Source organism: Neovison vison, chromosome 6 (genome assembly GCF_020171115.1).
Source record: "Neovison vison isolate M4711 chromosome 6, ASM_NN_V1, whole genome shotgun sequence".
Classification (NCBI taxonomy): domain Eukaryota; kingdom Metazoa; phylum Chordata; class Mammalia; order Carnivora; family Mustelidae; genus Neogale; species Neogale vison.
Window position 1 is genome coordinate 49,546,200 of NC_058096.1, and position 27,015 is coordinate 49,573,214.

Sequence of the window (27,015 nt, forward strand, 5' to 3'; positions counted from 1 at the left end):
CCATATGATCAGATAAACATTTGTAATAGGGGAGGTTGCAGGTAGGAAGGGTTAAACAAAAGGTAAGAGGTATGTTTAGAATATTCTACAAAAAGACTTCCAGTTCTACTACATACCTAGGCATCTCGGCAACTAGGAACAGTTTAACTGTCTCCTCACCAACATTTTTGAAACTTCCTGTGGATTATTCCTTTATGATTCTTTCATTCAATCAGCAAATATTTACTGAATGTCTATTATGTGCCTGGCATGTTTGGCAGTAGGGATAGTGTAATAAGCAAATGAAACACAATCTAAGCTTTTTAGGAACTTATAATTTACTGGAATATATCACAGATTCCATAATAAAAATTAACAGTACAAATCCATCCATATCTGGTCACTTACTTAAAAAAAGATATCACTACAATTAGGTAAGAAAGAGATGATCTTTACAGTAAGTAATGCTGAAGCAATCTGATAACCAAAAGGGAAAATAAATAAAACTTGACCTCTACCTCATACTATAAACAAAAGTTCATTTTAAAGGGATCATAGATTTAAATGCCAAAGATAAAAGAAATAAAGCTTCTAAAACAAAAAGGGGGGAATAACTTCATGATCTTAGGGTAGGCAAAAATTTCTCAAACAAGACACAATTAGCATTAGCCATAAAGGAAAAGATTAATAAACTTAACTTCATTAAAACTCATCAAACCTCATCATTAAGAGAGTAAGAAGGCAAGCCACAGACTGGAAGATTATTATTTATAATACATTTATCCACATACAGTACGGTGAAGTTAATAATACTATATAATACATACATCTGTCAAAGGACCCAAACCAAAATTATAAAGAACTACAAAGCAAAGGCAAGACAACAAATCTTCAAGATGGGCAAAAGCCTTGAAATGAGAGTACCTGAGGAGAGAAAGAATACTGACTAGAACAGGATACAAATAAGCCTTCTGAGATGCTGGAAATGTTCTATGTCTTGATTTAGGTGACTGTTAAACAGTATTTTTATACAAGTACAAAAAGTCACCAAACTATACTAAAGATATGTGTACCATGCTGTACTACTCAACTTAAAGACAAAACAAAAAAAGCTTTAAAAACAACAGTTACAACAAATGGACTATACCTTATTCAAAAATCTATAGAGCTGCAATAATTTCTCTAAGTTCATAATACATAGCAGCAAGATAATATAATAATATATAATTATATATATTATTAATTGTTATAATATTATATGCTGTATATAATTATTAATATAATATTAATATTACATATAATTATATTAATATAATTGTAATTTATAGATTAATACTCCCAAACTGACTCATGAGTTAAAAATGCATCTATCAAAAAAAAATGCATCTATCCTGTTTTACAGCACGTTTCCTTATTTCCCTTAAAATTAATATTTTTGTGACTTCCCACAATTTTAGAGGTTTTTATAATTGAGCTATACCATCTTATACTACATTGGTTTGGGGGCATTTAAAGAAACATATGATATGCCTCTTGGGATTATCTGGTATAGTGTGGTACTCAAAAGTTAACAATTTTATTTTATTTTTTTTAAGATTTTATTTATTTATTTGTCATAGAGAGAGAAGCGAGAGCAAGCACAGGCAGACAGAGTGGCAGGCAGAGGCAGAGGGAGAAGCAGGCTCCCTGCCAAGCAAGGAGCCCGATGTGGGACTCGATCCCAGGACGCTGGGATCATGACCTGAGCCAAAGGCAGCGGCTCAACCAACTGAGCCACCCAGGCGTCCCTAAAAGTTAACAATTTTAAAGTTTGACAACCTAAATTTCTATCCTGGCTTACTTATGACTTTTGAGACTCTAAAACAAAGGAGAATATCCAACTTTTCAATTAAGATTAAAGTGAGCTAGTCTATATCATTTAGCATATGTCTGGCATATAGTAGTACAAAATAAATGGTAATGATTACTTTAACAGTTTATATTGAAATATTACTCTTTAAGAGAGCTCAGTGTATTGGTATTAGCACACAGGAAAATCTAATTATTCTCTTTCTAAATAAATGAGTCAAACAATTGAAAAACGTGACTTTTTCCTAAGTAGATTGTGGAAGCACTCACTCACTCATTTACTCCACAAGCATTTGGTTAAGATAATGATGGTTACCATTGCCGCCACTAGGCTAAGTATGCAAATAGTCTTTATGAAAGCCTTCTTAGATCAATAACAGTATTATCACCATTTTACAGATGAAAATTTTATGTCTGAAGAATCCAAGTAACTTTCCCAGTCATCATGTTGATTCATTACTGGTCTAATACCAGAGGTAGCTATCTTTTTTTTTAAGATTTTATTTATTTATTTGACAGAGAGACACACAGCGAGAGAGGGAACACAAGCAGGAGGAGTGGGAAAGGGAGAAGCAGGCTCTCTGCTGAGCAGGGAGACTGATGCGGGGCTCCATCCCAAGAGTGTGGGATCATGACCTGAGCCCAAGGCAGACGCTTAGCTGACTGAGCCACCCAGGCACCCCCAGAGGTAGCTTTCTTAACCAGTACACTCCAGGCATGTTGGATGCTTTGGGGATATAAGATTAATAAGACAGTCCCTGTGTCAGAGTTAACAGAATAACAGCAGAAGTTAAAACCATTTAGGAAGCTAAAATGTATGATAGAAACTAGTATAAATATCATGTAAGAGGTGCTAAGACCCATGGAAGTTCAGAAATAGATATGATTTGTTTTAAGTTTGAGCTAATTAGGATATAGTTCTTGGAAAGACATAACTGAACTGAGCTTTGAAGATTTAGATAATGAGCAAATTTTAGATAGGCAGAAATGGATGAAAGAACAGTTCATTCCAGGTGCACGCAAGAGGTGAGTTATCATTATTAGGAAATACAAAGTAGGATAAAGAAGCCCATATTAGCCTTCCAAATTATTAAAGACTCCTATTAGAGTTACCCACCTCAAAGGCAGTTTTAAGACAACACCATAATAACAAAGCTCCAATCTGGATCTTTGAAGCTACAAATCCTACCCATAACCCATTCCCTGAGTTACCATGTCTCTCTTATCTACTTTCGAATTCTCTGTCTTCCATCATCAGACCTGGTAATCACATTCACCACCCTAGATGTCAGTCCCCACAGCCTATTGTCTTGCTGGTCTCTCATGTTTTATGTATTCAGTTCTACCCGTCATCCACATTCTTCTCCATCTCTTCCCTTGCCCACTAACTTCCTTTGCAGAATCAGTACAACATTCTTAAATTCTGAATCTTTTCCTGGAGCATTTCCTCCACCTTAGTTTACCTGAATCCTAGCTTTTTACTGACTATGCTAATTTTTTTAAAGTTCTCTCAAGATTCTTCTCACACTTATAAAATCAGGAGTATGGATTAACAATTTCCTCCTCCCACCACCACTTCCAATTAATATTTTATCTATATTCCAATAATTCTCCTTTAAAATTCCCCTAAGTTGATATTACCTTAGCTATATTTGTGATTCTCATGTACTGACCAATACCCTCTCCAACATTCCCAGAATTCTGATACTTAATTCATAGTTTTCTTCTCTATCTCTAAAATTTACCATCATTGTGAAGCTCAAAACTTCCATAAATCAACTCCCTCAAAACAAGAGACACTTTAATTTACTCCAACAAACTTCTACATATCCTCATTTCAGCAATATACATTTGTGAATGGATTTAAGGAGTATCGTTATACTTCTCAAGTACTCAGAAGTGAACTTCATTCTACAACCCATAGTTCTTTGACCTTTCATTTCCTCACTCACGGTGAACCCATCTTTTGCCCCATGTCTTGTCCTCCCTTTAACCTTAATTAAAACTAAATTCGTTTTTTTCCAAATTCTTGCTGCTAGATTCCACAGCACTGCTGAAGAAAGTCACATAATAGTAACTGCAACTACTACTACTACTAGCAGAGGTTTCCCCTTTCTCCACATCCTCTCCAACATTTGTTGTTTCCTTTCTTTTTTTTTTTTAAAGATTTTATTTATTTATTTGACAGAGAGAGATCACAAGTAGGCAGAGAGAGAGAGAGGAGGAAGCAGGCTCCCCGCTGAGCAGAGAGCCCGATGTGGGACTCGATCCCAGGACCCTGAGATCATGACCTGAGCCAAAGGCAGCGGCTTAACCCACTGAGCCACCCAGGCGCCCCTGTTGTTTCCTTTCTTGTTGGAGAAATTTTTCAAAAATTAAAGAATGCAGAAGATTTCTCTCATGTGTCCAGCATAGCAAATCTATGGACTATAATCACAAAACAAGGTGTGAGGGACAAAGAAATCACTATGTGTGGATGTAATATATATATATTATATATACACACATATATAATATAATGTATATTATAATATAATTTAATATATATTATATATACACACACATGTATATATAATGCATAATCTCACTATACACACACACGATCTACATTTTTATTTTCCTCTTATGAAATACAAGTACAACTTTTAAAGAATTTTTTTAAAAAAAACTAAAAAAAAAGCTATCTTTCTATTCCAATCTCCCCGTTTCTTCTGAAACCTCACCCCATCAGTTACCTCCTACTTACTATCTTTCTCTCTCTACTCACACCTTTCCCACTCCCTGCCAACTTGATTTAAGTCTCTAGAGTCTAATGAAAAAAAATTCCTTTCTACCTTATTTCCTACTCCAACTTGTTTCAGAAATTTTTTTTACATCCTATTTTCCTTGTTTCATTCAGCCTCTTAAAATCTGGCTTTTGTCCCTACTACAACCAGTGGTCAAAGTGACCCCCTAACTGCCAAAGTCAGGACCCTCACACTATTTTACCTCTAATCTACACTGCTTTCAACGCTCCTGCCTTGCTTCCCAAACCTCTCTTTCCTGATTTGCCTATCTGCCTACCAATGTCTATTCCTCCCAACTTTGAAGACTTTTCTCAATCTATATAATCTGTGTGTAATCCTATTCATTCCCATGGCTTCAGATAACATCTACACAAATAATGTAGTTTTTAATCATGATTAATTACAAATTCTGATATTGAACTTCAATCATGGCTCATTACACTTACAATGCAAAATATGTGGACATTGCCTGAGCCTACTGAAAAAAGCTGTATCAGCATGTGACACTCAGATCCTCAAGATGACACTGGACAGAGGGAAGAGTTTCAAAATCAAGCACGTTTGAACAGTGCCTGCTCAGTTACTCTCCTGAAGAGGCACAATGTACAACAGCAAAAAGCTCTAAAACTCCTGCAATAAATAAAATTTTCTTATAACTATAGTTCTCAATCATATTTATCCAGAGAAACTTATTTTTCCCAACTAAGACTACCTAATGTCCTGTGACAGTAAAAGAAGATAAAATTACATATTTTGTAATTAGAAAGACCAGATTTTGAATCTTAGCTGTTTCTTACTTGCTATTGCTAATGGTTATTTACCCTCCCTAAAATCCAGTTTCCTCCTCTGTAAATCAGAAATAATAACCACCTTATGCGGCTTCTGAAAGAACTAAAGTTTGTAAAATTCTAAGTACACTGCCTACTACTGAAGTACTCAAAAAAAAAAATATGTATCCTTAACTTAAATGAGAGCGCCTGTGCTAGCGGGATGGAAGAGGAGTAGAAGACCTAAATTTCATATGGTCCCAGGTATTCAGCTAGTTATCAAACCATTCTGAACACCTATGAACTCAACAGGAGATCGAAGAAAAGAATAGCAGCAACTCTATGAACAGAAAAGCAACGACTTTCTGGAAGGTGGGACATGCAGAGAAGTGAATCTGAGGCAATACATTGAAAGATAGACTGCAGGGCGGGAGAAAGCTTCCATCAGCCAGCTACCAGCCAAGCGATAGAGCAGCAGCACACAAAATCAGAACTTTTAGAAGTCTGCTCTGGGGAGGGAGGTTGCTCCAGGGGCTAAGCAGGGGTAGAATCCTTCCTGGGACAGTGTGGTTTCAGGACCCTCGGGGTCAAAGAAAGACTGAGGGTGCATGAGTGTGGCAGAGCTCCCACGTATTGAAGAGGGGAAGCTGGCCGTAGTGAGCCAAGGAGTGAGTTCTCAGCTCAGGGTTGCCATAATCCGTGATCTGCAGCACAGTTCAGCCCAACAAGTGGCAGATCCAGGAAGACTCTGCTTCTTCCCCTGGGAGGAGTGGCATGAAGCACAGCACAGAAATCTGCTGGGTCTGGAGACTCCAAATGGGGTCATGTGCCAGAAATAGAAATGCTCTGTCACAATCCAGGTGAGCACAGAGTGTGGTCGGAGACCAGAGAAGCAGGAGTAATTAACTGCTTTTCTCTAGGGTGCACTAAGGATTGGGGTGCAACCTCTCAGCTCCTCGGGGACTAGAGATTGGGAGGCTGCCATTTTCATTCTTGCCCTCTAAAGCTGCATGAAAAGCCTTCAGGGAACAAAAGCTATCGAGAGCAAACCCAAGCAAAGTACTTAGCCTCGTCCCTGGCCGTGGTGGTGCAATTCCTCCTGGACCAAAGACATTCGAGAATCACTGCAACAGGCCCCTCCCCAAGACAATCAGCAAGAACATCAAGCCAAGACCAAGTTTACTGATTAATGAGAAGAGCAAAACTCTAGCACTAAGGGAATACAGTACATAGAATTCATGGCTTTTTCCCATGATTCTTTAGTCTTTCAAAGTTAATTTTTAAATTTTATTTTTTATTTTCTATTTCATTTTTCTTTGAGCTTTTCTTCTTTTTCAATGAGCTTATCAATTCCAATTTTTAAATATTTTTTAATTTTCATTTTTAAAGTCATATTCTACCCCTTCATTGTATTTAACCTTATTTTTTGTGTAAATATAAGTTTTTCTTTCTTTAAAATTTTGGGATGCAGTTGCTTTTAACAGGCCAAATTATACCCTAAATCTAGTATATGACTTTGTTCTATTCACCCATCTGATTACATTCTCTCCTTTTTTTTTTCAATTTTTTCAATTTTCCTTCTTTCTTTTTTCAACCAACTTAATCTTATTGATTCATTTTTTAAAATCTTTTTTAATTTTCATTTTTACAATCATATCCCATGCCTTCATTGTATTTACCCTGATTTGGGGTATTTTTAAGTTTTTCTTTCTTGGGCGCCTGGGTGGCTCAGTGGGTTAAGCCGCTGCCTTCGGCTCAGGTCATGATCTCAGAGTCCTGGGATCGAGTCCCGCATCGGGCTCTCTGCTCAGCAGGGAGCCTGCTTCCCTCTCTCTCTCTCTGCCTGCCTCTCTGCCTACTTGTGATTTCTCTCTGTCAAATAAATAAATAAAATCTTAAAAATAAAAAAGTTTTCCCAGCACCATTTATTGAAGAGACTGTCTTTTTTCCACTATATATTTTTTCCTGTCTTGTCAAAGATTAATTGACCATAGAGTTGAGGGTCCATATCAGGGCTCTCTACTCTGTTCCACTGGTCTATGTGTCTGTTTTTATGCCAGTACCATGCTGTCTTGGTGATCACAGCTTTGTAATAAAGCTTGAAATCAGGTAAGGTGATGCCGCCAGCTTTATTTTTGTTTTTCAACATTTCCTTAGCGATTCGGGGTCTCTTCTGATTCCATACAAATTTTAGGATTATTTGCTCCAGCTCTTTGAAGAATGTCAGTGGAATTTTGATCAGAATGGCATTAAAAGTATAGATTGCTCTAGGCAGTATAGACATTTTAACAATGTTTATTCTTCCGATCCAGGAGCATGGAATGGTCTTCCATCTTTTTGTGTCTTCTTCAATTTCTTTCATGAGTGTTCTATAGTTCCTCAAGTACAGATCCTTTACCTCTTTAGTTAGGTTTATTCCCAGGTATCTTATGGTTCTTGGTGCTATAGTAAATGGAATCGATTCTCTAATTTCCCTTTCTGTATTTTCATTGTTAGTGTATAAGAAAGCCACTGATTTCTGCACATTGACTTTGTATCCTGCCACGTTGCTGAATTGCTGTATGAGTTGTAGTAGTTTGGGGGTGGAGTCTTTTGGGTTTAACATATAAAGAATCATGTCATCTGCGAAGAGAGAGAGTTTGACTTCTTCATTACCAATTTGGATACCTTTTATTTCTCTCTGTAGTCTGATTGCTGTTGCTAGGACTTCTAATACTATGTTGAACAAGAGTGGTGAAAGTGGGCATCCTTGTCTTGTTCCTGATCTCAATGGGAAGGCTGCAAGCTTTTTCCCATTGAGGATGATATTTGCTGTGGGTCTTTTATAGATAGATTTGATGAGGTTCAGGAATGTTCCCTCTATCCCTATACTTTGAAGCGTTTTAATCAGGAACGGATGTTGGATTTTGTCAAATGCTTTTTCTGCATCAATTGAGAGGACCATGTGGTTCTTCTCTCTTCTCATATTAATTTGTTGTATCACATTGATTGATTTGCAAATGTTGAACCATCCTTGTAGCCCAGGGATGAATCCCACCTGATCATGGTGGATAAACTTTTTAATGTGCTGTTGGATCCTGTTGGCTAGGATCTGTAGAAGAATGAAACTCGACCATTCTCTTACACCGTACACAAAGATCAACTCAAAATGGATAAAAGACCTCAACGTGAAACAGGAATCCATCAGAATCTTAGAGGAGAACATAGGCAGTAATCTCTTTGATATCAGCCACAGCAACTTCTTTCAAGATACGTCTCCAAAGGCAAAGGAAACAAAAGCGAAAATAAACTTCTGGGACTTCATCAAAATCAAAAGCTTCTGCACAGCAAAGGAAACAGTCAAAAAAACAAAGAGGCAACCCACGGAATGGGAGAAGATATTTGCAAATGACAGTACAGACAAAAGGTTGATATCCAGAATCTATAATGAACTCCTCAAACTCAACCCACACGAAACAGACAAACACATCAAAAAATGGGCAGAAGATATGAACAGACACTTCTCCAATCAAGACATACAAATGGCTATCAGACACATGAAAAAATGCTCATCATCATTAGCCCTCAGGGAGATTCAAATTAAAACCACATTGAGATATCACCTTACACCAGTTAGAATGGCCAAAATTAACAAAACAGGAAACAACATGTGTTGGAGAGGATGTGGAGAAACGGGAACCCTCTTACACTGTTGGTGGGAATGCAAGTTGGTGCAGCCTCTTTGGAGAACAGTGTGGAGATTCCTCAAGAAATTAAAAATAGAGCTTCCCTATGACCCTGCAATTGCACTCCTGGGTATTTACCCCAAAGGCACAGATGTCGTGAAAAGAAGGGCCATCTGTACCCCAATGTTTATAGCAGCAATGGCCACAGTCGCCAAACTATGGAAAGAATCAAGATGCCCTTCAACGGATGAATGGATAAGGAAGATGTGGTCCATATACACTATGGAGTATTATGCCTCCATCAGAAAGGATGAATACCCAACTTTTGTAGCAACATGGATGGGACTGGAAGAGATTATGCTGAGTGAAATAAGTCAAGCAGAGAGAGTCAATTATCATATGGTTTCACTTATTTGTGGAGCATAACAAATAGCATGGAGGACAAGGGGCGTTAGAGAGGAGAAGGAAATTTGGGTAAATTGGAAGGGGAGGTGAACCATGAGAGACTATGGACTCTGAAAAACAGTCTGAGGGGTTTGAAGTGGTGGGGGGGTGGGAGGTTGGGGTACCAGGTGGTGGGTATTATAGAGGGCACAGCTTGCATGGAGCACTGGGTGTGGTGAAAAAATAATGAATACTGTTTTTCTGAAAATAAATAAATTGGAAAAAAAAAAGAATTGGAAAAAAAAATGATAATTGCAAAAAAAAAAAGTTTTTCTTTCTTTAAAATTTTAAGAGGTAGTTTCTTCTAGCACACCAAAATTCAACCAAAATCTAGTGTGTGGCTCTGTTCTTTCCAACAGCCTGATTATATTCCTTTTTTTTTTCTTTCCCTCCAGTTTTGGGGTCTTCTGATTTGTTTAGTGTATATTTTTCTGGGGTCATTGTTTCCCTTTTAGCATTTTGTTCTCTCATTCATCTATTTTTCTCCAGACAAAATGACAAAATGGAAAAACTCACTTCAGAAAAAAAAAAGCAAGAGGCAGTACCAACTGCCAGTGACCTAATTGACATGGACATTAGTAAACTATCAGAATTAGAGTTCAGAATGACAATTATAAAGATACTAGCTGGGTTTAAAAAAAGCACAGAAGATACTAGAGAATCCCTCTCTGGAGAAATAAAACCTAACCAAGTTGAAATTAAAAAAGCTATCAATGAAATGCAACCAAAAAGGTATGCTCTAACTGCTAAGTAAGGCAGAAAAGAGCATCAGTGATATAGAAGACCAAATAATGGAGAATAAAGAAGCTCAGACAAAGAGACATAAATAATTACTGGGTCACTATGGGAGAAGTCAAGAGACAAATGATACCATAAAGCGAAACAATATTAGAATAATCAGGATCCCAGAAGAAGAAGAATGAGACAGAAGGGCAGAAGATATATCAGAGCAAATTATAGCAGAGAACTTCCCTAATGTCGGGAAGAAAACAGGAATCAAATTCCAGGAGACACACAGAACCCCCCTCAAAATCAGTAACAGGTCAACACCCAAATTTAATAGTAAAATTTTAAAATCTCAGAGACAAAGAGAAAATTCCGAAAGCAACTCAAGAAAAGAGGTCTGTACCCTATAACAGTAGAAACATTAACTTGGCAGCAGACCTATCCACAAGAAAACTGGCAGGCCAGAAAGGACTGGCATGATATATTCAGGGCACTAAACGAGAAAAATATGCACCCAAGAATACTATATCCAGCTAGGCTGTCATTAAAAATAAAAGGAGAGATAAAAAGCTTCCAGAACAAACAAAAACTAAAAGAGTTTGCAATCAACAAACCAGCCCTACAAGAAATCTTAAAAGGAGTCCTCTAAACAAAGAGAGAGCCTAAAAGTAGCATAGGTCAGAAAGAAAGAGAGACATTAACAGTCACCTGACAGGCAATACAATGGCACTAAATTCATATTTTTCAATAGTTACCTGAATGTGAATGAGCTAAATGCTCCAATCAAAAGACACAGGGTATCAGAATGGATAAAAAAACAAGATCCATCGATATGCTATCTGCAAGAAACTCCTTTTAGACCCAAAGACACTTCCAGATTTAAAGTGAGGGGGTAGAAAACAATTTCCCATGCTAATGGACAAAAAAGAAAACTGAGGAGGCAATCTTTATATCAGACGAATTAGAATTTAAACCAAAGACTATAATAAGAGATGAGGAAGGACACTATATCATACTTAAAGGGTCTATCCAAAAAGATCTAACAATTTTATATATCTATGCCCCTAACATGGGAGCAGCCAATTATATAACCCAATAAACAACAAAATCAAAACAACACATCAACAATCATACAATAACAGTAGTGGACTTTAACATCCCCCTCACTTTTGAAAGGGACAGATCATCTAACCAAAAGATCAATAAGGAAATAAGGGCTTTAAATGACACACTGAACCAGATGGATTTCACAGATATATTCAGAACATTCCATCCCAAAGCAATAGAATACACATTCTTCTCTAATGCATATGGAACATTCTCCAGAACAGATCACACCCTGGGTCAAAAATCAGTCTCAATCAGTACCAAAAGATTGGGATCATTTCCTGCATATTTTCAGACCACAATGCTTTGAAACTAGGACTCAACCACAAGATGAAAGTTGGAAAGAACTCAAAAACGTGGAGGCTAGACCATCTTACTAAAGAATGAATGGGTCAAATACGAAATTAAAGAAGAATTTATAAAAATTCATGGAAACATACGAAAATGAAAACAACTATTCAAAATCATTGGGATGCAGCAAAGGCAGTCCTAAGAGGAAAGTATATAGCAGTACACGCCTTTCTCAAGAAACAAAAAAAGTCTCAAGTACACAATTTAATCCTACACCTAAAGGAGATGGAGAAAGAATAGCATATAAAGCCTAAACCCAGCACGAGAAGGGAAATAATAAAGATCAGAGCAGAAATCAATGAAATAGAAACCAAAATAACAGTAGAACAGCTCAACAAAACTAGGAGCTGATTCTTTCAAGGAATTAATAAGATTGATAAACTCCTGACCAGACTTATCAAAAACAAAAGAGAAAGGTCCTAAATTAATAAAATCACGAGTGAAAGAGGAGAGATCACAACTAATACCAAAGAACTACAATTATAAGAACATATTTTGAACAACTATATGTCAACAAATCAGACAATCTGGCAGAAATGGATGCATAACTATAGACACATAAACCACCATAACTGAACCAGGAAGAAATAGAAAACTTTAACAGGGCCATAACCCATAAGGAGATTGAAGCAGTCATCAAAAAATCTCCCAACAAACAAGACCCCAGAGCTAGACAATTTCTCAGGGAAATTCTACCAAACATTTAAAGAATTATTACCTATTCTTCTGAAACTGTTCCAAAAAAATAGGAATGGAAGGAAAACTTCCAAACTCATTTCATGAGGCCAGCATTACCTTGATCCCCAAACCAGACAAAGTCCCCATCAAAAAGGAGAATTACAGAGAAATACCCCTCATCAATATGGATGCTAAAATCCTCACCACAATACTAGCCTTTTAATATACTAGCAGTATATTAAAAGGATTATTCACCATAATCAAGTAGGATTTATTCCTGGACTGCAAGCTTAGTTCAACATCTGCAAATCAATCAATATGATACACAACATTAATAAAGGAAAGAAAAAGAACTATATGATACTCTCAATAGATGAGCATTTGACAAAGTTAAGCATGCTTTCTTAATTAATTCTTCAAAGTATAGGGATAGAGGGTACATACCTCGATATCATAAAAGCCAACTATGAAAAACCCACAGCAAGTATCATTCTCAATGGGGAAAAACTGAGAGCTTTTCCCCTAAGGTCAGGAATACGGCAGGGATGTCCACTCTGACCACAGCTTTTCAATATAGTACTTTAAGTCCTGCCTCAGCAAAAAGACAACAAGAAATAAAAGGCATCCGAATCAGCAAAGAAGAAGTCAAACTCTCACTCTTTGCAAATGATATGATACTTTATGTGGAAAACCCAGAAGATTCCATCCCAAAACTTCTAAAATTCATACAGGAATTCAGTAAAGTGGCAGGGTACAAAATCAATGCACAGAAATCAGTGCATTTCTATATACCAACAGTAAGACAGAAGAAAGATAAATTAAGGAGTTGATTCCATTTATAATTGCACCCAGAACCATAAGATAACTAGGAATAAATCTAGCCAAAGAGGCAAAGAATCTGTACTCAGAAAACTATAAAGTACTCATGGAAGAAATTGAGGAAGATACAAAGAAATGGAAAAACGTTCCATGCTCATGAATTGGGAGAACAAATATTGTGAAAATGTCTACGCTACCTAAAGCAATCTACACATTTAACATAATCCCTATCAAAATACCATCAACTTTTTTCACAGAAATGGGACAAATAATCCTAAAATTTGTATGGAACCAAAAAAGACCTCAAATTGCCAGAGGAATGTTGAAAAGAAAAACAAAGCTGGTGGCATCACAATTCCAGACTTCAAGCTCTATTACAAAGCTGTCATTATCAAGACAGTATGGTACTGGCACAAAAACAGACACATAGATCAGTGGAACAGAACAGAGAACCCAGAAATGGACCCTCACATCTATGGTCAACTAATCTTCAACAAAGCAGGAAAGAATGTCCAATGGAAAAAAAGACAGTCTCTTCAACAAATGGTATTGGGAAAATTGGACAACCACATGCAGAAGAATGAAACGGGGCCACTTCCTTACACCACACACAAAGATAGACTCAAAATGGATGAAAGATCTCAATGTGAGACAGGAATCCTTCAAAATCCTTGAGAACACAGGCAGCAACCTCAGCTGTAGCAACTTCTTCCTAGAAACACTGCCAAAGGCAAGGGAAGCAAGGACAAAAATGAACTACTGGGACTTCATCAAGATCAAAAGCTTTTGCACAGCAAAGGGAACAGTCAACAAAACCAAAAGACAGCTGACAGAATGGGAGAAGATATTTGCAAATGACATATCAGATAAAGGGCTAGTATCCAAAATCTATAAAGAACTTAGCAAATTCAACATGCAAAGAACAAATAATACAACCAGGAAATGGGCAAAAGGCATGAACAGACATTTCTGCAAAGAAGACATCCAGATGGCCAACAGACACGTGAAAAAGTGCTCCACATCACTCCGCAACAGGGAAATACAATCAAAACCACAATGGGGGCTCCTGGATGGCTCAGTCGTTAAGCGTCTGCCTTCGGCTCAGGTCACGATCCCAGGATCCTGGGATCCAGCCCCACATCAGGCTCCCTGCTCCAAGGGAGAGCCTGTTTCTTCCTCTCCCACTCCCCTGCCTGTGTTCACTCTCTCTCTGTCAAATAAATAAATAAAATCCTAAAAAAAAAAAAAGGAAGGAAAAAGAAACCACAATGAGATACTACCTCACACCAGTCAGAATGGCTAAAACTATCAAGTCAGGAAACAACAGACGTTGGCGAGACTGCAGAGAAAGGGGAACCCTCCTACAGTGTTGGGGGGAATGCAACCTGGTGCAGCCACACTGGAAAACAGTATGGAGGTTCCTCAAAAAGTTGAAAAAAGAGCTACCCCATGACCCAACAATTGCACTACTGGGTATTTACCCCAAGGATACAAATATAGTGATCTGAATGGGCACCTGCACCCCTATGTTTATAGCAACAATGTCCACATTTGGCAAACTATGGAAAGACACCAGATGTCCATCGATAGTTGATGGATAAAGAATATGTGGTGTACGTACACACACACACACACACACACACACAGGAATATTACACAGCCATCAAAAAAATGAAATCTTGCCATTTGCAATGTGGACAGAACTAGAAGAGTATTATGCTAAGCAAAATAAATCAGTCAGAGAAAGACAATTATCATATGATCCAGCTGACACGTGGAATTTGAGAAAGAAGGCAGAGGATCATGGGAGAAGAGAGGAAAAAATGAAATGGGACCAAACCAGAGAAGGAGACAAACCATAAGAGACCTTCAGTCTCAGGAAACAAACTGAGGGTTATGGACTGGAAGGCAGGGGTGGTGGGATAGGTGGCTGGGTGATGGATCTTAGGGAGGGTATGTAAGGACTATGAATTGTGTAAGACTGGTGAATCACAAACCTGTACCCTTGAAGCAAATAATACATTACAGGTTAATAAAAATAATTAAAAAAAAAAAAGAGGTGCCCCTGGGTGGCTCCATGGTTAAATGTCTGCCTTCAGCTCAGGTCATGATCCCAGGGTCCTGAGACCAAGCCCCATATTGGTCTCCTACTAAGCAGGGAGCCTGCTTCTTCCTCTCCCACTCTTCCTGCTCGTGTTCCCTCTCTCACTATGTCTCTCTCTGTCAAATAAATACAATCTTTAAAAAATAAATAAATAAAAAATAAAAATAAAAAAGAATGTAAAATTTCACCAAAAAACTAAAAGAGTCTACACAGATTTCCAAGAATGTTGCCTGAAGCAATCAATTGAAAACCTCAAATTCACTTGAACTATCCTGTTTAATTCAAAGATTCATTTGAAAATTGTTATCTATGACTTTACTATACTTTTATTGTTGTTAAAAGTTTCTAATGGCCATTCTCCCTTGAGTGACCCACATATTTAATTATTTTATTCAACTGTTAGTAGACTAGTCTCTGGTGCCAGATTTTTTAACCTGTGTCCCATTTAGTTTACTGATTTTGATATGCAGTGAACTTGGAAGTAAGGTATTCATGCTCATTGGGGTTACAAATAATTCTAAAATACAGATTCAATATATTCTGAAAAAAAAGTATGAGAATCTTCTCATGGGTGAACTTTAGCAATAGATTTTGTAATTTCTCCTCTCAGTGTTCAGAGGTGTTTTGTGCTTAATTCCTGATTCCATGGCCACATTCCAGAAAAGTAAGGTAATCAGAGATTTTGTAATTCTTTTACTTATGACATTTTTCCTTTAATTTAAAAATATTTACCAATTCATGGGAATGCAAGCTTGTGCAACCACTCTGGAAAACAGCATGGAGGTTCCTCAAAAAGTTGAAAATAGAGCTACCCTAGGACCCAGCAATTACACTACTGGGTATTTATCCTAAAGATACAAATATAGTGATCCAAAGGGGCACGTGCACCCCAATGTTTATAGCAGTGATGTCCACAATAGCCAAACTATGGAAAGAACCTAGATGTCCATCAACAGATAAATGGATAAAGAAGAGGTGGTATATATATGCAATGGAATACTATGCAGCCATCAAAAGAAATGAAATCTTGCCATTTGCGATGACGTGGATGGAACTAGAGGGTATTATGCTTAGAGAAGTAAGTCAATCAGAGAAAGACAACTATCATATGATCTCCCTGATAGGAGGAAGTGGAGATGCAACGTGGGAGGGTTTGGGGGGTAAGAAAAGAATAAATGAAATAAGATGGGATTGGGAGGGAGACAAACCATAAGATACTCTTAATCTCACAAAACAAACTGAGGGTTGATAGGGGGAGGAGGGTAGGGAGAGGGTGACTGTGTTATAGACATTGGGGAGGGTATGTGCTATGCTGAGTGCTGTGAAGTGTGTAAACCTGGTGATTCACAGACCTGTACCCCTGGGGCTAATAATACATTATGTGTTTATAAAAAATTTTTTTAATTATTTAAAAAAATTTACCAATTCATTTAAAAACAATAAACTCATTGCATGCTAGCATGACTAGTTATTTATGAAAAATAACTATTTTTTAAAAAATACTGAGGATATGGGGTGCCTGGGTGGCTCAGTCGGTTTACTGTCCGCCTTCAGCTCAGGTCATGATCTCAGGGTCCTGGGATCCAGCCCCACAACAGGCGTCCTGCTCAGCAGGGAGCCTGCTTATCCCTCTCCCTCTGTCCCTCCCTCTTGCTTGTGCTCTCTTACTCTCCCTCTCTCTCAGTCTCTGACATAAATAAATAAAATCTTAAAAATTAAAAATATATATTAAAAAATAAAAATACTGAGAAGAATGGCATTATTTTACCTACTAGCAAATCTCTTTAATGTTTGGCTTAATAAAAGACAACAGTTTTGGGACACCTGGGTGGCTCAGTCAGTTAAGCATCTACCTTCAGCTCACGTCAGGATCCCAGGGTCTTGGGATGGAGTCCATTATTGGGCTCCTTGCTCAGCAGGGAGCCGGCTTCCCCCTGCCTGCCATTCTCCCTGTTTGTGTTCTCTCTCTCTCTCTCTCTCTCTGTCTCCTCGACAAATAAATAAATAAAACCTTAAGAAAAAGACAACTGGTTTCCCCTATCTGCTTCTGCATTCAATTTGTCATGACATACGTCATGCAGACTCTGGAAAACTCTACTGTACATATGCAGGAGAATAAGAGGAAAAGGCAAACAACGTCTTAGAATTATTGTAAAAAGTTTTGACCTCACAGAATCAGTAGGGTCTCAGGGAACCCAGAGGCCTCTAGACTACACCTTAACAACAAGTGCCTAAAGCAGACACAGATGCTGGAAGTCATCCCACTCTTACGGTTATCAGTTACTTGAGTCCATAAATTCTTATTTTGTGTGTAGCTTAAACTGGCTGGAACTGGATTTCTGCTACTTGCAACTAAAAGAGTTCTGAGCAAAACACTACACAATCCTTCATAGTTCTTCCTTATTCAGAAGAACATTTAGGGAAACCTAGTGCAGTCTCACAGAGGAAACTTAACACGTTTTTTCTTTCTACTGTTATCCACCTTCTGCTTCTAACTTAGAAGTCTTCCTGTTTTACTAATCAAATTCCCCTCTTTGGGTGTTATGAAATCCTGATGACCATAAATGTCACTTCCAGTCATGAGGTCAAGTTAGCAAACACTCCTAATGCAATGGCAAATATATGACCATAAATGTCACACAGAACACAGAATCCCTTCAAATCAACTGATCATTAGTTTTACTTGATAATTTATGGGAAAATTAAGTATACACTACTTAGAGTCATTCTTTTTTTTTTCTTAAAAACTAATATTCATCTCTTAAAACCAGATGAATACAGAAGAACAGCTAGGTAATATTAGATTTGAGAATGGGTTTAATACAATAGCAATTACTTTTGAGAAAGGACAGCTCCAAAAGGAAAGTCAACAGGGGGGAAAAGTCTCCAGAGGGATAGCTAACATATATATTAACATCTTTTAAGAAATAACAGCTTCGGGGCGCCTGGGTGGCTCAGTGGGTTAAGCCGCTGCCTTAGGCTCACGTCATGATCTCAGGGTCCTGGGATCGAGTCCCGCATCAGGCTCTCTGCTCAGCAGGGAGCCTGCTTCCTCCTCTCTCTCTCTCTCTCTCTCTCTCGCCTGCCTTCTGCCTATCTGCCTGCCTCTCTGCCTACTTGTGATCTCTCTCTGTCAAATAAATAAATAAAATCTTAAAAAAAAAAAAGAAATAACAGCTTCGTTTTCAAAATTTTACTTTCCACAACCACTTGCTTCAAATTAACTGTAATAAATAACTCTAAGTGTAACAAGGGAAAGGAGATGTGATTTGCTGAAGGAACAGGTTAATATCTCGCTGTTCCACCCCCCCAAACGTATTACACCAAGATGAAATACACTTTTTAAAAAAGACTGTGCAACTTAAACTGAGGAATACAGCCCATAAAGTTCTATTAGAGAGCACACAAAAGACACCAGATAAACAACGTGCATCTTCCCAACCTGTAAATTTTACATTAAGGTCTTAGAGGACAAAAAAAGTATATTAAAACAAACACTGATCTACTGGAAGCCTCTATTTATATATACTCGTAACACACATACTTTCAAAGGCAAAGAATATCCCTAGAACACACACAGCCACACACACAAAGGATAACAACAGTTGCTTATGAAAAGGGATTCAGATTTTTAATTGCTTTTTCCAATGTCCCATAAATCCTGTCTACCTCTCCTTTGCAAATAAGGCAGAAAAATATTTGAGATACACTCCCACAAAGGACCCCTAATAAATCTGGGATTGTTAAGACTGAGTCTGCAAACGGTACCGTAAGAAAGGAGAAAATAAAACGAAATAATTGATTAATTGGGTGTTTGTGTACTAGACTTAAAGCTTACTAAAGAAAGAGTCCTCCCGGGGCGCCTGGGTGGCTCAGTGGGTTCAAGCCTCTGCCTTCGGCTCTGGTCATGATCCCAGCGTCCTGGGATCGAGCCCCACATCGGGCTCTCGGCTCTGCAGAGAGCCTGCTTCCTCCTCTCTCTCCCTGCCTGCCTCTCTTGCCTACTTGTAATCTCTGTCTGTCAAATCAATAAATAAAATCTTTAAAAAAAAAAAAAAGTGCTCCCCCTCTCCTCCTCTGGTTCGTCTACAGGACTTAACGCGAGGAATTGAGGTACTCTTAGTGGATGAGGTCTTTGACAAAAACTTGTCACTGGGAGGAGCTCCACTCCATGTCTTCTAACTCCACTTTTGTGGTTCCAAGATGTAGTACCCCAAGCCGAAGAGAGTCGTTTAAACCGTATTAACAATTTCAAAAATAAAAATATGCTGAGAATAAAAACACAATGGAAGCACGGCCTCACATCCTTTGTTTGACTGTTTAATCACTTCTGAAAGAAGCAGTAAGAGGCTGGAAAAGAAAAAGGTTACTAGGAGGGTCTGCTGAGAAGAACGAAACCCCGTAGCAGCAATTATCTGAGGGATGAAGGATCAATTAGCAAGCCCCGCCTTTCCCTCTTTGCAGCCGCTTCTCCCTGCCCCGAGATAAGGCGGCGAGAAAGAGGCAAAGTGGAGAATCAAAGGAAAAGAGAAAAAGTGGGGTCAGGCGCTGGAAGTGAAACTGGTACATGGGTGGAATTAAAGGAAGGCGTGGCAGGACAGCGGCAAGCTAACCGGGAAGATCCCTGGGCCGATGAGACTCAAGCAAGGCGTTTGCGGGAAGAAGGAAAAACTGGAAGGGGCCCCGGGTGGAAAGCGACCAAGGCTTCGATGACAGCTTGGACTTGGCCTTCAACTCGCAGGGGCGGGGGCAACGCGGGAGTCTTCTATTGTGCGCGCCCCACCGCTCCTGCCTTCCCCTCCCCTCCCCGCACGAGCCGGAGCCCAAGCCAGAGTCCCAGCGGGAGCCGGAGCCCCACAGATCTGGGCCGCAGCACCCGTCGCCGCCTGTGCCTCCCAAAGTGGAAGAGAATATGCTCAGCCCTCCTCTGACCCTTTCTCACCGGATGAAGATCGACGTCGCCCGGCCTTCCCCTTGTCCATCTTCGCCTCCTCCTGCTGGAGTCGCAGTTGCAGTCGCTGTCACCTCAAGACCCCTCAGGCTGGGAGAGGGAGGGGGAGGGGAGAAGAAAGGGGAAAAAAAAAAAAAAAAAAAAAGCCAGGAAAGTACGAACAGCGCTTGCGCAAGAGCCGTCTCCTGCCTTCTGACCGGAAATCAACCGCCCCTCCCATCTCACCCGGAAATCACTTCCTGGGACTTGTTTTCTCTGCGGCTTGCCACCGCGAGTACTTTTTTTGAGCAGTCTCTCTTATTATTGTGCACGTATGGGAAAGTGAGGCTGCGTGCGTGGTTTTAGCCCGAGATCGTTAGAGGCTTTGTTTACTTTGAAGACCGGGTAGACCGACAGTTGAAAGAGGGGATTAGAAATTCCTGTAATTTAGTGGATCTCGCGAGGTCATGCAGAAAATTTAAAATAAAACGTTATTCCTTTAATTAAATTAAAATGTTATCCTTTTTGCATTATCTCTTTACTCACGATCTCTCATATATTTGTCCTCAAGGAGCGTCCCCAAGCTCAGTAAAGTCCCCTGTTGGTCTAGGTGTTGGTTTAGCATTTGGAGTAGAAGTGTATTTGGTCAGCTGAGGAAAACATGTCATAGTAACAGGATCTCTTTAAATTCAAATTCGTAATTTTTTTTTCTTAATTTATCTGACAAAGACATAGAGAGGGAACACAAGCTGGAGGAGTGAGACAGTGAGAAGCAGGCTCCCTGCTGAGCAAGGAGCCCAATGTGGGGCTCGATCCCAGCACCCTGGGATTATGACCTGAGCCGAAGGCAGACGCCTAACACCCAGGCGCCCCAAATTCATTTTTAAAGGCCCAGAAAAAAAGAAAAACTAGACCCAAATTTTTTTTAAAGATTCTATTATATGCCACCTTTTTTTTTCCAATTTATTTATTTTCAGAAAAACAGTATTCATTATTTTTTCACCACACCCAGTGCTCCATGCAAGCCGTGCCCTCTATAATACCCACCACCTGGTACCCCAACCTCCCACCCACCCACCCCCACCCCCCCCCCACCCCGCCACTTCAAACCCCTCAGATTGTTTTTCAGAGTCCATAGTCTCTCATGGTTCACCTCCCCTTCCAATTTACCCAAATTTCCTTCTCCTCTGTAACGCCCCTTGTCACTTATTTGTAGACCCCAATTTTCTAAAACATGAAATGCTGAGGTGATAAAAGTGGATGGGTTTAAACTGAAATTCGTTCAATTTTTATTACAGTACTTCGGGAACTAGCCCAGTCCTCAATGAACTCAGTCTAGTATATTTAGACTGATTTACTTTTTTTTTTTCAGGTCTTTCAAAGGGCCCATCAGTTTTGAAAGCTGTCCTATTTTGTTGGCCACGATGTATACACTTTATTTTTAAATGTGGAAGCTGTAATCACAGTAAGTTAAACAAAATTCAGCAGAGCGGTTTAATCAAAGGCAAAGTGATATTGGAATGTTCCAAGCCAGAAGGGATCCTGGGGCTACATGAACTTAACATCCTATCCCCCCCCCCCCCCTTCATCAAGGCCAAAAAAGGGACTTGCCTAACTCACCACTAGAGCCCAGTCTTGTTCTTCTTGAGTCAAAGCCTCTTAATCACTCTGGGATCTTAAGCCTCCAGGTGCAAAAGCTTGTTTGAGCTCAGGGAAGTGTTTCCCTGGGAAGGAATAGTTGAAAGGCAGGAATATTTCAGGGTTTAATGAGATTAACATTCACTACAAAGGACCCTATTTTAGAGACCCTATTTTATTTCTGTTTAACAAATCAGAACACTGCTTACAGAAGAATATCTCAATCTTAAGTTTCCTTACAAGTCAACTTTTTTTTTTAAGATTTGTCTTATTTTTTTTAAGATTTTGTTTATTTATTTGACAGAGATCGCAAGTAGGCAGAGAGGCAGGCAGAGAGAGAGGAGGAAGCAGGCTCCCTGCAGAGCAGAGAGCCCGATGTGGGACTCGATCCCAGGACCCTGAGATCATGACCTGAGCCGAAGGCAGAGGCTTTAACCCACTGAGCCACCCAGGCGCCCCAAGATTTGTCTTATTTTTATTTTTAAGTAATCTCTGTAACGAACCTGGGGCTGGAATTTACAACCCTGACATCAAAAGTCTCATGTTCCACTAACTGAGCCAGCCAGGTGCCTCAAAATTCAACTTTTTAAATTGAGCAATTTAATTCCAGATTCAAACCAGCTTAATTCATTTGCCAATATTGTAGGAAAAAAATTAACTGCAAAAGATGGAAATAGAGCTGAGACATGGGAACATAATACAGGAAAGTGTTTTAGCAGCTTCCATAAAACTAAGTGGTTTTAAAGTTTAGCAGTAAGAAGTTAACTTACAAGAAATGAAATTATAAGAAGTTAAATAATTCAGCTTGCAAATATATTGTTTAAATTTGTTGAACCAAATATACTATTTCTGCTACTTTAGAAAGCCAGTTTGTTTCTTTGAATTGGAACTTGTTTTGAATAACATCTAAAGATAGATGAACTTGAAGCTCAAGAATTTCAAATTTGCTTTTTAACCAGTATTTTTACTGTTACAGTATTCATCTCTGCCTTATAGTTAACTACATTGCAAATAACTAAAGGACTAAAAGTTCACTTTTTGCTTTTGAGCGAGTCACTTAACAATCTCATTTTGTCTTTTATGAAAGACTGGTTAAGTGATATTTTATAGTGTTTTATAATGCTCCAGTGAAAGTTTCCTCATTTAAAATAAAAATAAGACCCCCCAAAAATGATTGTCTTAGTATGTTTGGGAATTATGTCATTTCTGTTTTGTACGTTGAGCTCACACTGTATAGAGCCTTTCAAATTAAAATCATTTGAGGGTGCCTGGTTGACTCAATGGATTAAGCCTCTGCCTTCCTGCTCAGGTCATGGTCTCAGGGTCCTGGGATGGAGTCCACATCCTGCTCTCTGCTCAGCGGGGAGCCTGCTTCCCCCTCTCTCTCTGCCTGCCTCTCTGCCTACTAGTGATCTCTCTCCGTGTGTCAAATAAATAAATAAATAAATCTTTAAAATCATTTGAGATTAGAAAGTCTTCAGCCCTGGGGCGCCTGGATGGCTCAGTGGGTTAAAGCCTCTGCCTTCGGCTCAGGTCATGATCCCAGAGTCCTGGGATAGAGGCCCGCATCACATGGGGCTCTCTGCTTGGCAGGGAGCCTGCTTCCTCCTCTCTCTCTGCCTACTTGTGATCTCTGTCTGTCAAATAAATAAATAAAATCTTTGAAGAAAAAAAAAAATTCTTCAGCCCTGTATTTTATAAGAGAGAATGGAGAGAATTATCTCAATAGGTATGGTTCTTTAAGCGTTAAAAGTGAATATAAAGTTATTAAATTAGGTATTCATTGTATTTTTGTTCTAAACAGTGGGTATAGTGGGTACCGTTTTAATAGTTTCAAGACAAAGTGGCAGTGTGAAATTGATCAACCCTTTATTTCATCCCTTGATTAACAATTTCTTTGAAGAGAACTTAATAAAATTCGCAAAAGGCCCTTTCTCATCACAAGTGAATTAACTTTAAGTACAATATGAATGTAAAGAGGTGGGGTTTTTTTTTAAGATTTATTTATTTATTTATTTATTTATTTGAAAGAGAGAGACGGAATAGCGAGCAAGGTGGAGGAAAGGGAGAAGACTCCCCACTGAACAAGGAGCCTAACCTGGGGCTCCATCCTAACCTGAACTGAAGACAGACAGTTAACTGAACCACCCAAGAACCCCTGTAATGGGTGTAGTTTGCCATGGTGAACATCTTGACTTCCTGTTTTAAAAACTAAACAATCTGGAACTTCTTATCGCGGGCTCCAGGAAAGCCTAGATTTTGCAGAGATGTATGGAGTACTTTATTGTGTTGCTCTTCACTTCATTTTCATTAGTAATTGATTCTTTTCTTTAGAATACTGAGAATTCTGTGAAGGGAATTTTTATTCCACATATAAATGAAGTGCCCTGTGAATCATGAAAAGACACATATAGGTTGTTTAGTTTTAAAGATATCTTCCTTTATAAGATAATCTGCCATTGTTAACTGCCCTGCAATGAAATAGCCTGTTTCCAGAAGTTATGAAAACTTGCAATAATTCTAGGTATTCCAATAATTCTAGGTATAGTATACCAATAATTCTAGGTATTCATGCAGCAGATGGATAATCTTTTGTCCAAAAAGCTGTAAAAGGAATCTATGCACAACCCTGTAATTGAAGATCCCTAAATTTGGCCCTGGGGCTGAACCCAAGGCATCTTGTGCATATACCACTAATTCCTTTGAAGTGGCCTATCTTAAAATGTAATGCTTACTCAGCGTTTCTGTGCCTTAATATATTTAGTTAGTTCTAAGAGAAAAATTTCATGTTATGTTACTATTTAGAAAAGCTGAGGCTTTAGGGTAGTCTCATCTTCTTTAGCCTTTAACTTTTGGTACCCACTTACATCTAAATAACCAAATCAAGAAACATAGGATCTAGGATGGACAAAGTCAGTAAATTCAAAAATCTAATTTTCAGAATTACTTGGGAGCATCTTTTTTCACACTACCTCCAGGTCCCACCTCAAAACTTTTTTTTTAAAGATTTTATTTATTATTTATTTGACAGAGAGAGATCACAAGTAGGCAGAGAGGCAGGCAGATAGGCAGAGAGGCAGGCAGAGAGAGAGAGAGGAGGAAGCAGGCTCCCTGCCGAGCAGAGAGCCCGATGCGGGACTCGATCCCAGGACCCTGAGATTATGACCTGAGCCGAAGGCAGCGGCTTAACCCACTGAGCCACCCAGGCACCCCCACCTCAAAACTTTTAAATCAGAATCTCCTAGAATTGGAGCCTAACAATCTGTATGTTTAAAATTTTTCCCAGGAAGACATATCAAGTAATTTTTTTTCCCAATTTATTTATTTTCAGAAAAACAGTATTCATTATTTTTTCACCACACCCAGTGCTCCATGCAAACCGTGCCCTCTATAATACCCACCACCTGGTACCCCAACCTCCCACCCCCCCGCCACTTCAAACCCCGACTGTTTTTCAGAGTCCATAGTCTCTCATGGTTCACCTCCCCTTCCAATTTACCCAAATTCCCTACTCCTCTCTAACGCCCCTTGTCCTCCATGCTATTTGTTATGCTCCACAAATAAGTGAAACCATATGATAATTGACTCTCTCTGCTTGACTTATTTCACTCAGCATAATCTCTTCCAGTCCCGTCCATGTTGCTACAAAAGTTGGGTATTCATCCTTTCTGATGGAGGCATAATACTCCATAGTGTATATGGACCACATCTTCCTTATCCATTCATCTGTTGAAGGGCATCTTGGTTCTTTCCACAGTTTGGCGACCGTGGCCATTGCTGCTATAAACATTGGGATACAGATGGACCTTCTTTTCATGACATCTGTGTCTTTGGGGTAAATACCCAGGAGTGCAATTGCAGGGTCATAGGGAATCTCTATTTTTAATTTCTTGAGGAATCTCCACACTGTTCTCCAAAGAGGCTGCACCAACTTGCATTCCCACCAACAGTGTAAGAGGGTTCCCCTTTCTCCACATCCTCTCCAGCACATGTTGTTTCCTGTTTTGTTAATTTTGCCCATTCTAACTGGCGTAAGGTGATATCTCAATGTGGTTTTAATTTGAATCTCTCTGAGGGCTAATGATGATGAGCATTTTTTCATGTGTCTGATAGCCATTTGTATGTCTTGATTGGAGAAGTGTCTGTTCATATCTTCTGCCCATTTTTTTATGTGTTTGTCTGTTTCGTGTGGGTTGAGTTTGATCCAGGATCTATAATGAACTCCTCAAGTAATTTTTTAACTACAAAACTGAACTGCTAAACTATAATTTCCAGGACGGTTCACTTAGGAGATAAAACCATAAAGAAATGCAAGGCGGTGATTACTATAGAAGTCCAGAATGGCTACTTTTGGAGAGGGATAAGCGTTTGAAGGAAATTTAGGGGTGGTTGGCATTGTCCACAGTGATTAGAGGATGTTTCTCTTTATGATTGTCCACTAAACTTTTTTTTTTAACTCTCCTAGAAAATTCTGTTGCATACTCAAATTTGGGAAACCCAAGATTTGGTGACATCTGAGTTTTTTTTCTTTCTATCTTGAATATTCTGTTTTTTATATGTCTTTGCCTCAGGATTAAATTTGCCTCAGCAGATAAAATACAGCTATGTTAGTCTTTCCTGGAAAGAGGTAGTTAGGGAGAAGGAATACTAAGAGGATGGGATTTAGTTTGCTTTTTTTGAAACTTCTACATAATATCATTTCATTAGCTTTATCATTTTGTACTATTTTCTATAATTTACTAAATGGAGTGGTAAACAGATATAATTTTAGTAAAAAACTTCATAATTGCATTCTGTGTTGAGAAAATAATAATGTTGCTTTCGTACCAAAATATTCATTCTTTTCTTAAAATATGTTTTAAAGGATTCTTTTTTTTTCTAAATAAACAAACAAATAAAATGATATTCATTAAAAAAGTATTTAGATACTTTTAGCTTCCTTTATTCTATGCTTCCTAATGGTATAGGATATACAAAAGTCCTTAGTTATACCAAAGGACTATAATTACTATAATAAGGTATTACTGTGTAATCAGGTGTTAGACCCTAACTTCTCAGATTTAAATTTATATTTTCTTCTCTCTCTCTTCCTCTCACTCTCTCTCTTTTTGGTGCTGAAACCCAGGAACAAAGTAAAATTTTATTTTCATAAAAACTTATTGTTTACCTGTGA

The 27,015-nt window shown here is 38.6% G+C and overlaps 1 protein-coding gene across 4 annotated transcripts in view; it reads right to left on the reverse strand.

Annotated features, from left to right (window-relative positions):
- The window catches only part of SENP7 (SUMO specific peptidase 7), a 163,121-nt gene extending 142,567 nt beyond the window's left edge, over nt 1-20,554 (reverse strand). For 3 of the 4 annotated variants that reach the window (XM_044251267.1, XM_044251266.1, XM_044251265.1), the window contains exon 1: nt 20,217-20,554. In XM_044251267.1, coding sequence (XP_044107202.1) covers nt 20,217-20,256 — 40 coding nt within the window. In that variant the 5' untranslated portion in view covers nt 20,257-20,554. The remainder of the gene's footprint in view (nt 1-20,216) is intronic. The other variant, XM_044251268.1, reaches the window with a different exon arrangement.
- Nucleotides 20,555-27,015: the final 6,461 nt, after the last annotated feature.